This window comes from Cephus cinctus, unplaced genomic scaffold (genome assembly GCF_000341935.2).
Source record: "Cephus cinctus unplaced genomic scaffold, Ccin1 Ccin1_scaffold0351, whole genome shotgun sequence".
NCBI classification, from domain to species: domain Eukaryota; kingdom Metazoa; phylum Arthropoda; class Insecta; order Hymenoptera; family Cephidae; genus Cephus; species Cephus cinctus.
In genome coordinates, this window is record NW_014333043.1 from 564,720 (window position 1) to 579,913 (window position 15,194).

A 15,194-nucleotide genomic window follows, 5' to 3' on the forward strand; every position below is an offset into this window, starting at 1 on the left:
TCTACTTAATTGATTTTTTAATACTTTTTTTTCAATAATTAATACGTATTGCGTATATTAAAATGTTTTTATTAATTATTTAATCAGTACAGCATAGATAATATGTCCTTAGTAAATATTCTTAATAACTTTTCTAAAAACTAACAAAACGTATTTCGCAAAGTTACATTCAATTCTCGATAATTTTCCGAGAAAGAATACACAAAGTCGTGAAATAGATTGTATACAAAACATACATATATGAAAATAAATATGAATTGATTTACTGCATTTCTGTGTACAACTTTTATGTCTAGTGATGAAGTTGATGATTTTATTGAAAAGGATATGACCCGCACTTGCCAGTTGAACCTGTCACACTGGTATCTGGTTAAATCAGTTTCAAATCAATCGAAAATGGAATCATGCGAAAGTTCAATGAAAATTGAAGCGTAACCGATATTCTGTTATGTAATTACTCGAGGGAATGTCCGTTTCCTTAAATTTTGATAAAAGATAGCAAAAATTAAATTAATAAATGCGTGCACATTAAATAGGATTATCGCAATGATTACTATGTACAAGTTTGGCGTGATTCTTAAAAACGACGGTCTCAAATTACGTCCAATTGCAAAAAAGAAAGAAAATGCAAAATTTCGAGACCTCTGCAGCAACCATCTCCTCGAAGATTGTCACTGGATTAAAAGAGGATCCTAGTAAAATTCAAAAAAATCCTCAGAAAAAAACATTTCCAGGCCTCGATTGAAAACATACGAAACTAGAACAATCGTGCCTCCTGACAGCCGCCATGACCTCTTCAAAGTGACTCGATACTTGTGCAGCAGCAATTGGTTGAATTCTGCAACAGAGAAAAGGTAAAAAAATTTAATCAAAAGTTTCGTCATTCCAGCATATATTCGTCCTTAGAATATTTCAAGTGGTCAAGGTGTCGGTTAAGAATTTCTTATTCACTGATTGCTGCGCAACTTTCATCCCACCTAAAGAAGAAAAGAAGTTTTCGCGCGAAGGCGTCGAACAATATAGCATGTAGGTATATTGTATACATAAATGTACTCATGGCATAGAAATGCAACTACGCAAGATCTACTACAGCACCTAATGCGCCGAGAATTCTTTACTAGGGACTTTCGTAAATGGGCAACCGGTCGCGTAGCTCACATGAGAATTACAAACGTAACGGCGTAAACAGACACGAAGGCAGCCAGTCTGGCTGGTTTCGTTTTCCACGGTAGAAAAGAGAAGCAAAGAAATCTTCTGTATACACAGTTTAAAAGCGGCCTGTCAACTTTTCTCTACTAGTTTTTTTATCTCGTGTTTCTCTTTTTTCTTCTTATTCTGTGTACACTCTTCGACGAGGAGGTATGCGACTAACCATAACGAACGACTCCAAGTGTCCAAACTGGGCGTCCAAGTGAAACTGTGCTAAGAGGTAAAAGTTGAATCAGTCAGTAGGACGTTAGTTCGCGCCGAGTGAAAGCTGGAAGAAAGTCATTGCACTATAGTTCAGTCTGAAGTGATTGGCTATAGTCTCTTATAGTATTTTAGTCATAGATAGAACGCGAGCAGAGATCGTTGACATATTTGGTACTTGGTGTGAGTGCGCTGGGATCATTGAAATTTCCCAAGAGAAATTAAAGGTTCTTAATGAAACTGGTTGATTTATACTTACAGTGATAGGAGAGATGCCATTTTCTTTTCCATGAACGTCGAAGCGTCAGGACCTCGTTCTATCATGGCGTCGCAAAATATCCTTTTTGCACATGGTGTATTGGTCCAGTCTCCAGATATATGTGCTACTTCGGCGACCTCGGCATTTTCTAAGTTCTGCAGTGCGTCGTCGAGTTTCTGGTCATTGCTTATACTTCTTTGCGTTCTTTTTTTGATCATTCCATTCTTTGACGAACTTCCGGTATCCTTTAAAAGATTGTCCACGATCCTCGCCACGTTCTCGACTGCGTTCCCGTCGTGCACTGTCATGTGGGGTTCTTTGTCTAGCATCTTCAGGGGCTTTGAATTGTCTTCTATCACTAGGATTGTTCCCTGATTTTTTGTAGAAGCCTGTGCATTTTTTTGTGGTAAAAGAAATTCTGATATGTCTATATTTCCTTTGGTTGGGACGTCGATCTCTACTATTTCTGCTATTGAGTCAGCACCCTTTCTCTGAAGTCGCTTACTCCTGGCCAAATTCTGCATATCAGCTTCAGCATTGAAGACGTCCAGGTATTCCAGACTTCGTTTTCGCCTATTTGTTTCAATGTAGTCGGTTTCCTCAACCACTGGTCTTGTCTGGCGATTTTCTACCCTGTCATTATCCTCAGTTTCCTCCAGGATCAAAAAGACGCCCGCATCCTCTTCTCGTGGTTGTAGCTGCTCCTTGGTATTAGGATCCATGAAGATAATCTGATTTTTACCATGTTCAAAATTATCAGACTGTACTTGCAACGAGCGTAAGTATTCTTGACGTCGTTCAGGATTGTTTTGAATCGATTCCAAGGCTCTTTTGTGTTCCAGATTCATATCATCGTCGCTGGAACGTTTCAGGACATCGACGTCCAGGTATCTACCTACAGCAACTGCGCCGATACCTAGAGCAGCTCCTGAAGCCACCAGACCTAGTGCAGGAATCAGTATAGAGGATCCGGAAGCGACTGTGCCCACTTTCTCCTGAGCCTCTTGACCCTTGGACAGACCCAAATTTTTGGATATTTTTTGAGTCGCCTCAACGAGTGGGTCAAAGACTGGTCGTGTTAACTGTGAAACCTTTTCGACTCCAGTGGAAAATTGGTTTCTTAAATTTTCGGATATCTTAATCCAAAATGGAAGTTCGTTTCGTTTTTTTAAACCATAAAAATGTTGATTTGGATAGTAGTTCTTTATCGTGTAGGAATCCACAAAATTTTTGTCATTTAAAACGTATTTTTTCTTTTGTCGTTGCTCAGTGAAAGAGTGCTGATTTTCAGGAAAGTTATCAGGTATCCGTTTCTCGTTTTTGACAATCTTAGCAGGCTGAACACCCAACTCAGGATGAGCGTACTGGAGCACCGGTGCGCGAACGCCAGACTTCAATGCTACTGGTGCGATTTTTTGACTTTCTGGTGTGTAAAGTTGAGAATTAGGGTAACTCGCTATATTTTCAATATTAAGCATTCTCTTCTGTATGTTTGAATTAAAATTTTCATTTTTGGTCTCGTAAACTTCAGCTTTTAGAGCCTCGTTCTGATAATTTCTCGGATCCCATTCAAAATATACATTTCTTTCCACGTTATCGACATTCCGACCATAACGTTTATTAACGTCGTTGAAAAAACGATCAAACCTGTGTTTCTCGACTAGATTGTCAGTTGAGAAAAATGTTGGACTTGGATCAGTGGTTATCGTAGTAGCACCATCAAGAATTAATTTATTATTAATGACCCTGGAATTCCTCCACGTTTGTATCTTGTCGATTGGCTCGTCTGGTACGCGCTTTCCATGTATAACAGGAGTGCCATCAGGATCCAATGTCATCGGTCTTCTCTTGGGTATTGATTTCACATTAATTTCTGATCGTATGATGACTTCCGGTGGTACGTTTTTGGCATCCCGATTTTTATAAAGATTGGCTCCTATATTCGTCCTCGTGAGAGGTCTCGGTTGATGTGGTAGAAAGGTATAGCGCGTACCCTGGTTGCCAACAATTTTATCAGGATTTAAATCATCAAATCCAAAAGTTCTTTCTTGACGATTTTCAGAATTTCGCGCTAAAATTAATCCTTGATTTTGATAAACAGGATTATCCATCCTGGCATAATTAGTTCTTTCCTCCGTGGTAATTTTTTTATCGCTCACAACCGGTCTCCAGTTTACATACTCTTCAGCGCTTTCCTCAGAATTTTTTAGGTCTCTTCCGGTATCCGTTAAAGGCGTCCATTTACTATAATCAATTTCCGTATCCCTATTATAATACTGCATTTCCGGTAGCGTCAATTTTCGAAAATTTTCGTCATTCTTCGTATCCCTCTCAGAACCAGCAAATTGACTTCTGATATGCTCGACCTGAGCCTCTTCCGACTTTTTAATATCATCCTTATTCCTTTGCATCTCAAAATTTCTATTGACGCCCAAAAATGACGTGCCGGAACTATTTTCACTTTTCTCAGCGTTTTTCTCCACATTTTTAAGATCATCCAATTCATTCTTCTCTCTTCTCTTCACGATGAGCGTCGCCATATTTCCTTCACTAGTGCGAACCTTGACCTCTTCAGTCTCACCAGGAAGGCTCCTCGAAACTTTAAGAACTGTCCTAGCATAACTAGGCTTTGGTACTTCATCACCAGACGACAGATTAATCCCAATCAGAAAGATGGCTAGCAGCGACACCTGAAAGTCAAAAAAAAAAGAAAAATCACATTAGCCTTCGCGTATACATCAATATATTAAAAATACCTAATTTTCATGTTTTTCAAGAACAAATTCGCACCATCGTCCCCCATTTCCAACGATGGCAAACGTACTTGCCTGAAACTTTTGCCAATACGCTTCTCCAAGTTTCTACATACACGCTTCAATTCTTCTACATACCATGCGTACCTATAGATATACACAAGCACGCACGCATCCGACTGATCACGCACTCGATATCTCCTTGCTGAAGTCCGCGTTTTGTCGGCTGTATGTACAGTCGGCACGAGCCGTTTCGCATGTAAAATGAGTTTCAAAAGGTTTTCGAAAGTTGGCCAAGCACACGCAGTCTTACAAGTTTGTATGCAGTTTTCTAATCCCGTCATATCGCCTTCCTGTAGATCCGTCACTTTACACGTCAATAATCGTCAAACTACATACTTGTAATCCTTACAGTAACAATTACCGGCACTGAATGTAAAATAGAATAATTCAATTTAATATACAAAGCTGTAAGACTACACTAGTCGATAGATTCAAATTTTTCACCGATGACTTGTACTTAATGATTTGTCTCTTGGAAATGATTTTATTCACTTACATCTGTAAATTCCATATCTATCTGTATCTTAATGTACCGTGAACGTAGACAATTCATAATGCAGTCAGTGACTGGAGAAACTTAATGGTTTATAGAGATTATAGAAATTACCGGTATTCCAGAGTGTCATCGGTTGAAATTAGAAAATCACAAAGCATCCAGCTGGTCTGTCTGGATACTTTCTATTATCAAGGGAATAATTATTCCTGTCAGAATGACAATAAAGGCTGGCACTGAGCCAACGTAAAACTTACTGACTGTAATAGTCATTCGAGAGATCATCATCAACAGTTTGGTATTACGTTATATCACGATTGTAATTATTAGTATTTTTTTAATGCTATTGGCAATTCTTAGACGTTGATTATACATATATATATAAGTTGATTTATATCCAACAGGAAGATTCGTGCGAAAGGACCGGACATCACGTGACGTGCTCTTCATCCGTGTCACACAATGTTTCCGCTCCAGAAAATCGTCTGCCGACATTAATTACGTGGCAATTAAGTCGATCTAGTTTTTCTAAGCAATTCTAGTGCCACGTCCAGAGACCCTCTTGCGATTGCGAGTGCGATTACAATTGCTATCAAGATTGTGCATGGTAACGGTCATTCGTATATGGAGCTCAATTGTCAGTGACACTATGGTGCAATTATGAAATATAAGCGAAAATTATATTTAATTAAATACTACTTTTCCACTTATTCTTCCACTAACTACAAAAATTTATGTAATTAGAAAAATTGCAAAAATATATTTGTATTGATCAATTCAAAAATATTGTATTTAAATACCTTGTGTCTTGTCATTTTGTAGCTTGATAATTTTCCTTGATATGCTTAGTGATAACGTTTATCTCAAACTTCACTGATAACGATTTTTTATACTCAAACCCAAAGTAACAAACACTGTGCGAAAAACGTGCTTTCCTTAAGGCTGCATCGCAAGTTCGCCGATCGCTGTCTTTTATCTTTTTATCGTCCCTTCGATATTTGCAAATCAGTCGATTCACCCCTAATCTGGTTTTATACTTCTGCACCTGTTGACTCCCGGGATATCCTCACGAGACTGACGGCAATCTGCTGGCGGCTTCTCATGTCGCTACAGACTACAGACTTCTCTCTGACCCACTTCTTCGCGTTCTGTCCATGGACACCTCGGCTACGTCCCACCACCCATGTGATTGCTCATATGAATGAATGACGTTCATCAATCTTTGGTCATCGTTGAGGTTGTCTAACTTTATTTGAAACAGTAGAAAATAAATTATAATTTTGAAGCTTTTACGGCTATAATTATTACAAGCATCCATGACTTCCGGATGATTGCCAATTTGAGATGGGCAATAAGGCGAAACAGCATCCACTAATAATTCATGAATTTTAATATCAGAAAATAAACATGCACATTTTTTATATATTTTATTAAACCAAAATCAGCCAAAAAATGTACAGATATTTTGCCTGAACTAAAAAAAAATATTAAAACGAATATCATTTATTAAAACATTCTTGAATATTGAATATCTCAAACTTTAAGGATGCTTTATTCTTCCTGAAAAGTGAACCAAAATCTAATACTATTTCCATCAAAAATTCGTTATACCCCTTGATCCATTTATACAGTGAAATTTTGTTTTATAGAAAACTCAAGTATCATGCCACTCGCTATCTTCGTCCAATTTCAAGTTCACGAACGGCAAGTCCGGAGGTTCGAAGCGACAAGACAGGAGTTCAGAGACCTTCAGTGAAAGTCCACCATCACCAATACACACCTGTAACCTCGTAACTAATGGAGAACGTGTAGCTCAGTCTGCCTGATTCGACTACTAACCCCAAATGGGATCAAGAAATTTCTTTGAGAGAGGAGAGTCGATCGAATTCTTAATAATGCTAACCACACCTGGCAACCATTTTTAGGATAAATCAGTAAATCAGTCAATTTGAAAAGGGAAATGAGTCTGTAAAACGTAAGAGCGATAATACCATAAGTCGAGAGCACGTGCATTGTTCCTAGTAGGTTTCGTGACTAATTTCCTTTCTCGTAGCTTAGAAAAAATAATACGGCTCTGTGCTTGTTGAAATTTTTAAATTTCATCCGCATTATTCACACGTCTACCCGATAACGTGCAAGTACGCGTTAAATATTGCATCAACGGCACCGTTCGATTTTATAATATCACAGACTAACATAACCTCACAGAGACTACCTGATTAGAAAAAAAATTCGTTGGCTCATCATCGCTGTCCTTAAACCACTATGAAAAAGATAATTATGTAAGTATCTTCAATTGTCCTGATGCTAATGCAGGACGCCTTCTGTGTGTCTTCCATACTATGTTCAAGTTATTATCTAACTCACTATACAAACTCGTTTTCCTTGACATACCAGAGACAAAGTATTTGCCAGTATTTATAAATTTCGCTTGGAACCAGTTTCGTACAACCTTGACTATCCAGCTGGTACAGTCGAGATTCGTACAAATATTTTTTATACGCGCCGGAAGTTTATTAAAAATGAAGATCACAATGAAATTGTCATCCTTAGATTTTTTTAATAAAACGAATAACCCTTTTTTCTTGTTTTTCAGTTTTTTCACTTATATCTTAATTCTGCGTCTCCTATCAAATAATTCACCTAAAATTCAGTCCTGCCAACTTATTGGCCGGAAATGAGATTTACGATCTTAAATTCAGCACAGTCTAGGTTACCAGGTACGATAATCACAGTCTCGCCTTAAATTCCTGAAGTGAAAACGCAAAGCTATCATTTGGTACAGTGAAAGATATACTACGGCATAATGTGCGCATGCGCGTGCAGTCTTCTCCGGAATTGATGATTGAGCTCCGGAAATGAGGTACGTCCGATGACAACTGGTAATTGGGCTAAATGCTAATGACGCTTATTTCTTCTGTAGATCAATGAAAAACCAGTTTGTGCCAATAATGAATTTTTCTGGTAAAGTCTGGTAAACTGGGACTTTCCACGATTATTGTTGTCTCTTTTTGTCTATCTTTCTCTTTCCTTTTCTTCAAACCAGACTTTCCAATGGCTCCTGACGATTATGAGGCCACAACTATACACGGAATACAGGTATATTGATACTGCTCATTGAGTAAAGTAAAATGAGTAAACTTCTACTTAAAAGGTGGAAAGACCTGAGCGATATAAAGAAACCGTGACGCGTTTTACTGGCTAACATTTTCTAATGGATGTTCAATGGTAATGATGTTCCTAGAATATATATATATATATATATATATCTCATATAATAGAAAAGACAAAACAATCCTTAAAGAAAGGTGCCGCTCATTTCTTTCCAGTGTGGATCCTTGTGCGGCCACTGATGTTTGACCCAATTATACCGTGTGACTACTTTCACTTGTAGCTTGGGACGAGCTATCGGTATAGAGAAGAAATTTTTGAACGCACACCCTTAAAGAAAGGTGCCGCTCATTTCTTTCCAGTGTGGATCCTTGTGCGGCCACTGATGTTTGACCCAATTATACCGTGTGACTACTTTCACTTGTAGCTTGGGACGAGCTATCGGTATAGAGAAGAAATTTTTGAACGCACACTCCCTTGTATTATAGCGATCGTCTCCAATTGGTTTTCGCTTTTTTTCTGACACTTTCACGTTGTGCATATACAAACAGTCGGCATTGGACACGTGTACCACAAATGGATGAAAATTTCTCAAGAGATAAATATTTAATTATGCGTACGATGATACGTGCGAGATTTTACGTAATTATTTGCCTTTTTCAAAATCATGCATACGTTAGGTACAGTGTTACATGAATTTACAAACTATTATATTGCAGTTCTTTTTCTTTACAGCTTCGAACAATTCACCAAGACCATTTTTCGTTGCGTCTTCTTCGGACATTCTAAAAATCCATTTTTATATAGTAGCATGAGAATTTTTACAGTATTGGATTTTTGACTTAAAATATTACCTAGTCGAAAAATTCCACAAGACGTTGAACAGCAAATTCGATTTTGGTTTACTGCCAGCCAAAATCATTTCGCATATTGATTTTTCCTCGCAGAAAATGTTATCTTCCATTCTTGCACTTTTGTGCTCAACTGGCATGCCCACGTTACGCAATTTTGATAATACGATGTTTGGCGAACTGAAACAATGATGTATATATGAATTTAACCGTTTTAACTTTGACGATAAAAGTATCAAAAATTGTCTTACGTTGTATTTCCAATTTGAACGACGTTTGGCGTCAGGGCTGCCAAAAGAAGTCCTAACGGTAGGAATGTTCCTATCAAATGAATGATCTTCTTCCATGGAGATTGACTGGGACAGAAATAGAATTTTATGAAAAATAGAAAAATTTATATATCGATATATATTGAATCTTTTGGAAATATCAAAACTTTCCAAATACCTTTTCAATTTCAATATTTTAACGTTTGGACGTCCATCCTCTATGTACTCAATACTCGTATCCTGGAAACTAACTGGTTCCTGATAAAACTTATATGGGAATCTATGTGCCTTGGTAAAAGTTGTTTCGTGTGGAGGAAACGTATGATATCCGACAGTTTCCGGTCTCTGAAGATTCTCGTTGTTGGAGTCATGAAAGCCGGGTGGATAATCGATAACATCCGGCTGAGAGTTGGTTTCTAAATTTGTAGGTGTTACGTATTCGTACCCATGAACCTCGGAGGAATATGGCGTGACGTAATTGGTAACACTGTGAAACTTGGAAGGTTTTCCAAAAGAAGTAGAAGAATATTGAAAATCGTCCGACTCGGGATACGTGGGTCTGTTTCCAGTGATTATGGGAATATTTGGTTTTTCAGAAATTAACGAGAGTGATGTAGGAAAAGGAGAATTTTGAAAATGGGCAGGAGCACTAAAAGTTATTTCAGATTTTATATTAGGTCGAAAATTGACATTTTGATTTTTTTCTATTGTTGCTTTCGCAAATTCAGGATAAGGATATTGATATTTATTCAGATTTTTTTTACGTGGTTCTGTCAGGTGCACTGCGCTGTCAATGTCACCATCCGAACTGATAAAATTTTCAAATTTTATGGCTTTCAAGTTATTAAACAAATTTGAATTTGCTATTCGATATTCTTCGATCTCACCCAGATGCAGACTCGGTCGAAATTCCTCTGTATTATTTTCCGAAAATTTCACTCGATTCGACAAATTTTTCGAACTCGTGTCATTGTCATTCTTCTCTTCAGCGGAGACATTAACCTGGACGACATTCTCGTCAGTAACGTTACCGACTGCAAACTGGTTCTCCAGTCTCACGAAGACGTCCTGCTCTCCGTGACTTTCATTGCTCTCGACGTTATCCTGACAGAAACTATCAGCAGCGAAAAGTCCAGCAATCAGCAGGAAAATTAGTTTCAGCATAAGAACCATCATAAATAATTTTGAAAAATCCTTCAAGATGAAAAACCTCCCGAAAAATACACTATTCAAATATAATAAACCGTATGGAGATGTTACCTCCGTAACAAAGTTCTCGAAACTAAACCGTGTTTAAGCCACTCTCATATCTTTATCCTACGAGCGGACAGCAGGGAGAAGTTTTTTATTTTTAAAAAGCGTGAAGATTTCCTTACCACATAAACGTCTGTCATAATTTTTTAATCGGTGCTCACTTCTAGCTGCCCCCCTCCCACCCCCATCCCACCGTCGCCACCATAGAAAAACACTCGGAGTACGCAGTCTTTAGTTCAGCCAGACACTTATGAATATCGTCGGAGCACGAAGGTGTCTCCAGAATGCCGACAATGAGTTTTCTAATGACAATAACCAAGAATAATAATAGCTAAGAAGAAAATTTTCAAAAAACGAACCACTTAAGACGTTACGCGGTAATGGAAAAATTGTGAAATTTCCTTACCCATCGAAATGATCAAGATAAAAAAATATTATAATCTCGAATTATCGATTTCTCGTCAGCTGCAAGTAATTCGAATGAACTGACATTATCGAGTACTTGAAATACTTGTTGAATGCATCAAATCGACAGATGGATACCGCTTGGTTAAAGCAGCGAAACGTAATAAGGTCAACGGTACCGGGAGACCCAGTGTTTTCCTAGAAAGTTCTTGTAGATCTTTTTCATATTCTCTAGATACACCAACACAAAGACGTCGCGACGTCCAGTTAATTGTGAGCATACAATTTTTTGAAAAATAACGCTCCTCGGTCACCATTAAAATGTTATACAAATTTTTGTTTAAACTTCCACCTTTTCTACGTAATCATTAAACGACGTTAAGTTTCCATAGTAATTCCTATTTAATGCGAGTTCCTATTCTTGAACTGACCGACAATGAAAGTAGCGTTTGCGGCGTCATGTATTTTTTGCAGTAATCTCATCACTGACCCGATTCTCGGATCCAGTAGGCCAACATGAGAAAACTTCATACAGAGAAAGACTCTTCTCGTATATCGTTAAGACTAGTGCGGGTACTTATAGGTAGCTTATAGTATCTCCACAGGTATAAAGTAGTAGCAGCGACGAAGAGGAAGTACCATAAAATCAAAATTACAACTATAGTCACATACGTTTCTGTATGGATGGAGGAATTTCTTTTTGTACCAATGGTCGGCACCGGCACTTTCTTAAGGAAGAGAGAAAATAGTGGAATATACGATTTGCAAAGAAAAGGGATCGACTGGGAACCAACAACGAGTATCTTAGTGCTCGAGATGATTTCTGGGCCGAGAAAGCGCTAAAATCGACCGAGATCCAGTACGGCCATTCCGGCGCGATTAGTCCGCGACTGTTTCACTGTAAAACCGTCTCAAATTGGCCAGTCACGTTGACTTTTTGTCATTCCACAGTTGTCGACCCTTACTCGTCCGGACTAACGATCGGTGCCAGCGCCTGTCAACGAATTATACAAAATTAAGAACAATGTGACGTCGATTGATAATCTTTGTCAAAATTCAGATTAACTGTATATACACGCACCATGATAATTGCGAGAATAATTAAATGGTGAAAGTAGGTTTTTAGTTAGGGAAAATATTTTACACTAGACAAAATCTGCGTCTGAGCCATTAAAAGTGACAAAGATAAAAAAATAAAATAAAACTAATTACGTGTCTTCCCTCCCCTATAAAGTGCTAAGCAGATATATTAACGAACTACAAAGTGTGAGATTGTCTCGAGGAGAGAAGCAATTAGGGCGTGACGAAGTTGCTTATTGTAGCAACTCTGGTGTCGCTGAGTTGAATCATATAAAATGATGGTATTCGAAAAGAGGATAAACTGGCTGTTGGTTATTTTTGTTAGAAAATTTTGAAAAATTTTCTTTACAAATTTTATCCATAATCTCGGCAGGCATGATCGGCCATTTACTTATCTTGGACGTATGCCTCGCTGAATCATTGTCCTTTTTGGGCCTCGTAAGTCTGTATTACAGAAGCAACATGCTGCGAACACGAGGGGACAGAGTAACCGAGAAAAGATGTAGAAAACGGGTAAATGAGAAATAAAGGAGATGCAAGGAAGGAGGAGAAGAGGGTACGTTCTCTTGGTGGTGGTCGACCGAGTGCAAGGTAAAATGGACCACTTCACGAAGTGGGGATCTGGATTAAAAGCAAACGAGGGCATCGAGTAAGGCCCAGAACTATCTCGGACCTTGAAGAGTTAAGGTCATTACTGCAGTAACGGGTTCTAACGCTTTTGTTTATGTAACTGGAATCGGAATCGCGCCGGCGCCATTGACGACGGTTAGTGACTGTGAATGTTGGGTGATAACTCAAAACCTATGAGATCTTACAATGCTCGATCATTGCTTTGAGTGTAAATCATATATTTTTTTTAATTAAAAATATATATTTTATTTTATACTATATTTTTGTGAGCAAACAGTGTATCGATATTAGATTTTTTTTTATTTTTTTTTTTTTGAAATTTTCCCTAAAAATTCATTTCATGTGACTGTGATCGAGTGAAGGAGGATTAAAGTTAGGAAGTGTTTGCAATGTGTAGATTCTATTATTTTAATTGTTAATTTATGATCTATAATACACATTACAGATGATCGTACCTGGAGGAATTGTATGGTTTATGATCGGTTTGCTATTGGATGGATCATTTGCCAATACAAGGTATCTCATCAAGATCAATTCCAATGCCTCGGATCTATTTAAGACGAAGCACGATAATCTCAGGATCGTTCAAGATCCAATTGCCATTACGAAAAGTCCTTTAGACCAGTCAAATACGGATTTTGAAAAAGATCAATCGCAACAGATTGATAGCGGGAAATTTGAAAGAAGACATTCTTTCGTTGAGTCATCAACTTTCAATCCTGATGTTCTCAATAAATTTCTTGAAGAGTATGCCACCAAGATCAAAAGTACTACTGACAAAAATTATAAGTATCCCTTTACTGTTGTCAAAGAACCAATTGATTCTGTGACTATGGAGACTCATGATTCAACCTCGGAATTGATAACTACTATTGATCACGAATCAAATAATTCGACCGAAAGTGGATCGAATTTAACACTGAATGAAGATCAGGTAACTGATAGTTTTATAGAGAATTATTATTATTACACTTGATTCGAATGCAATTCATATTGATTTTTTTTTTTCATTCAGCTGACTGGAGACTTGAATGATACTTGGAAGAGAAACAAGTACTGGTTAAATGATCATCATGATGATAGGAATGGTTGGGTCACACTGGACGCCATTCCTTGGTCGAAAAGTAAAATATCAAAATGGCAAGCTAATTTAAGTACGCAGAGACCATGGCCCGAGATGAAACCATGGGAGAAACCAAATGGTGGGAAACCATATGCCTCGGATTTTCCATCTAGACCTACATACGAGATCGAAAAACCATGGTAATTTTTGATTATAATAATAGCAGTGTTTTTAAGTGTGTAATTTTTATAAATTTTTATTTTTTTTTTCAGGTACGAAAAACCCAAACCACACTGGTCGGAAAACGCGGCCAATGATAAACCATGGTACAAACCGGAAAGACCGACAACACGGCCGTCATACTTTGACGATAATAAATTCAACGTTAATCCTAGTCAAGCACAAAAATGGCCACCAGAAATGCCATCCGATTCCTATAAACCGAGCACTGACATAATAACTGATGATAGACCATCGAACTTCCCAAATAGCTGGGACAGACCTCAGATATCGAAACCAGGCTACGCCTACGACAGATATTCCGAAATTAATCAAGGTGACGACAGGAATGATTGGAAAATCCATGATTACAATTTCCCATCAAAACAGGCCGAATTGAATGGACGACCACCTTATTATCCAGAATCAAATGGTTTCGATAGACCAAATTTTTCTCAATATAAATACACGACCGAACATCCGCCATCTCATCCATCCAGTGGTGACGGCCAATGGATTCTGTTATCAACCAATCGTGGATATTCGAAATCACGACAAAGATCAATCAAGATTGAAGCATTGAATGGAGAAGGAGTAAAGATCATAGAGCCTAGTAAAAAATTGACAAAGGCCGATGCTCCCGATCCAGCCATTCCCGTTATGACGTCAAAACGTCAAGTCAGATTGACTGTCTTGCCATCTATCAATGGTACCAACACTACCACTTCCCATGGTGGATTGCTCGAGGTTGAGAAAACTTTCAAGACCGTTGATCAAAGTCAGAAAGAATATGAGAAGCAAAAAGATCAGACTTCTTTTATTACCCGAAAACCAGTAAGAAACAACTTGGTGAGACAACCGTCAAATTCGGCAGTTCTGGCAGCAGTTGGAGCTGGCATGTTACCGGCTACAATGGCCATGGTGATACCCATGATGTTGGGTCGCAAGAGAAGATCCTTAGGAAGACTTTTTACTGAGAACAGCATACAAAATTCTTATAACCTTGATAATGTCGCCTTCAAGGTGAACAACCAAAGAACGAAATTACTCAGAATGTAAACGAGATAGATTGGGTTTAGGAAGTGACAAAACTGGTTTTCAAAATTCTGGAAATCAGTCAGATCTTTCATGATCGTGGAAACGCCTTGATCAATGAAAATACTCATTGTTCAGTATGATTGTCGTATGTTTTTGTACTTTGCTTCCACTTTTATTCATCTAATTTTCATCGTTTTAATTTTATTTATTTATAAGTTTGATGTTATTTATTTTATTATCGATTCGTCCTTCTTCGTGTAGTTTAAGTAGACTGACAACGTAGTATTAGCCATGTA

General features: G+C 37.9%; 3 protein-coding genes across 3 annotated transcripts; 1 reads left to right on the plus strand and 2 right to left on the minus strand.

Annotated features, from left to right (window-relative positions):
- Positions 1 to 53: 53 nt before the first annotated feature.
- Positions 54 to 6,240, minus strand: LOC107267199. Its single transcript, XM_015738580.2, has 3 exons — positions 5,779 to 6,240; positions 1,670 to 4,359; positions 54 to 838 (listed from the first exon to the last, which is right to left on the minus strand). The coding sequence occupies exons 1-3, from the start codon at positions 5,791 to 5,793 to the stop codon at positions 715 to 717; spliced, it is 2,829 nt and encodes a 942-aa protein (XP_015594066.1). The 5' UTR covers positions 5,794 to 6,240; the 3' UTR covers positions 54 to 714.
- Positions 856 to 15,125, plus strand: LOC107267187. Its single transcript, XM_015738552.2, has 5 exons — positions 856 to 1,429; positions 12,392 to 12,713; positions 13,024 to 13,512; positions 13,594 to 13,841; positions 13,914 to 15,125. The coding sequence occupies exons 3-5, from the start codon at positions 13,024 to 13,026 to the stop codon at positions 14,917 to 14,919; spliced, it is 1,743 nt and encodes a 580-aa protein (XP_015594038.1). The 5' UTR covers positions 856 to 1,429; positions 12,392 to 12,713; the 3' UTR covers positions 14,920 to 15,125.
- On the minus strand, positions 8,442 to 12,377 carry LOC107267185. The gene is made up of 4 exons (XM_015738540.2): positions 9,388 to 12,377; positions 9,192 to 9,296; positions 8,944 to 9,120; positions 8,442 to 8,874 (listed from the first exon to the last, which is right to left on the minus strand). Exons 1-4 carry the CDS (start codon positions 10,383 to 10,385, stop codon positions 8,778 to 8,780), a joined length of 1,377 nt encoding a protein of 458 aa, XP_015594026.1. The 5' UTR covers positions 10,386 to 12,377; the 3' UTR covers positions 8,442 to 8,777.
- Positions 15,126 to 15,194: the final 69 nt, after the last annotated feature.

Bases quoted from the DNA above. Each gene is read 5' to 3' on its own strand.
- LOC107267187 (XM_015738552.2), top strand. From the start codon at position 13,024: ATGATCGTACCTGGAGGAATTGTATGGTTTATGATCGGTTTGCTATTG. The intron at 13,513-13,593 runs GTAACTGATAGT...TTTTTCATTCAG, and splicing joins TAACACTGAATGAAGATCAG to CTGACTGGAGACTTGAATGA. The intron at 13,842-13,913 runs GTAATTTTTGAT...TTTTTTTTTCAG, and splicing joins TACGAGATCGAAAAACCATG to GTACGAAAAACCCAAACCAC.
- LOC107267185 (XM_015738540.2), bottom strand. From the start codon at position 10,385: ATGATGGTTCTTATGCTGAAACTAATTTTCCTGCTGATTGCTGGACTT. The intron at 9,297-9,387 runs GTATTTGGAAAG...TTTCTGTCCCAG, and splicing joins AAAATATTGAAATTGAAAAG to TCAATCTCCATGGAAGAAGA. The intron at 9,121-9,191 runs GTAAGACAATTT...TCATTGTTTCAG, and splicing joins GTTCAAATTGGAAATACAAC to TTCGCCAAACATCGTATTAT.
- LOC107267199 (XM_015738580.2), bottom strand. The intron at 839-1,669 runs GTAAGTATAAAT...TCTCTGTTGCAG, and splicing joins ATGGCATCTCTCCTATCACT to AATTCAACCAATTGCTGCTG.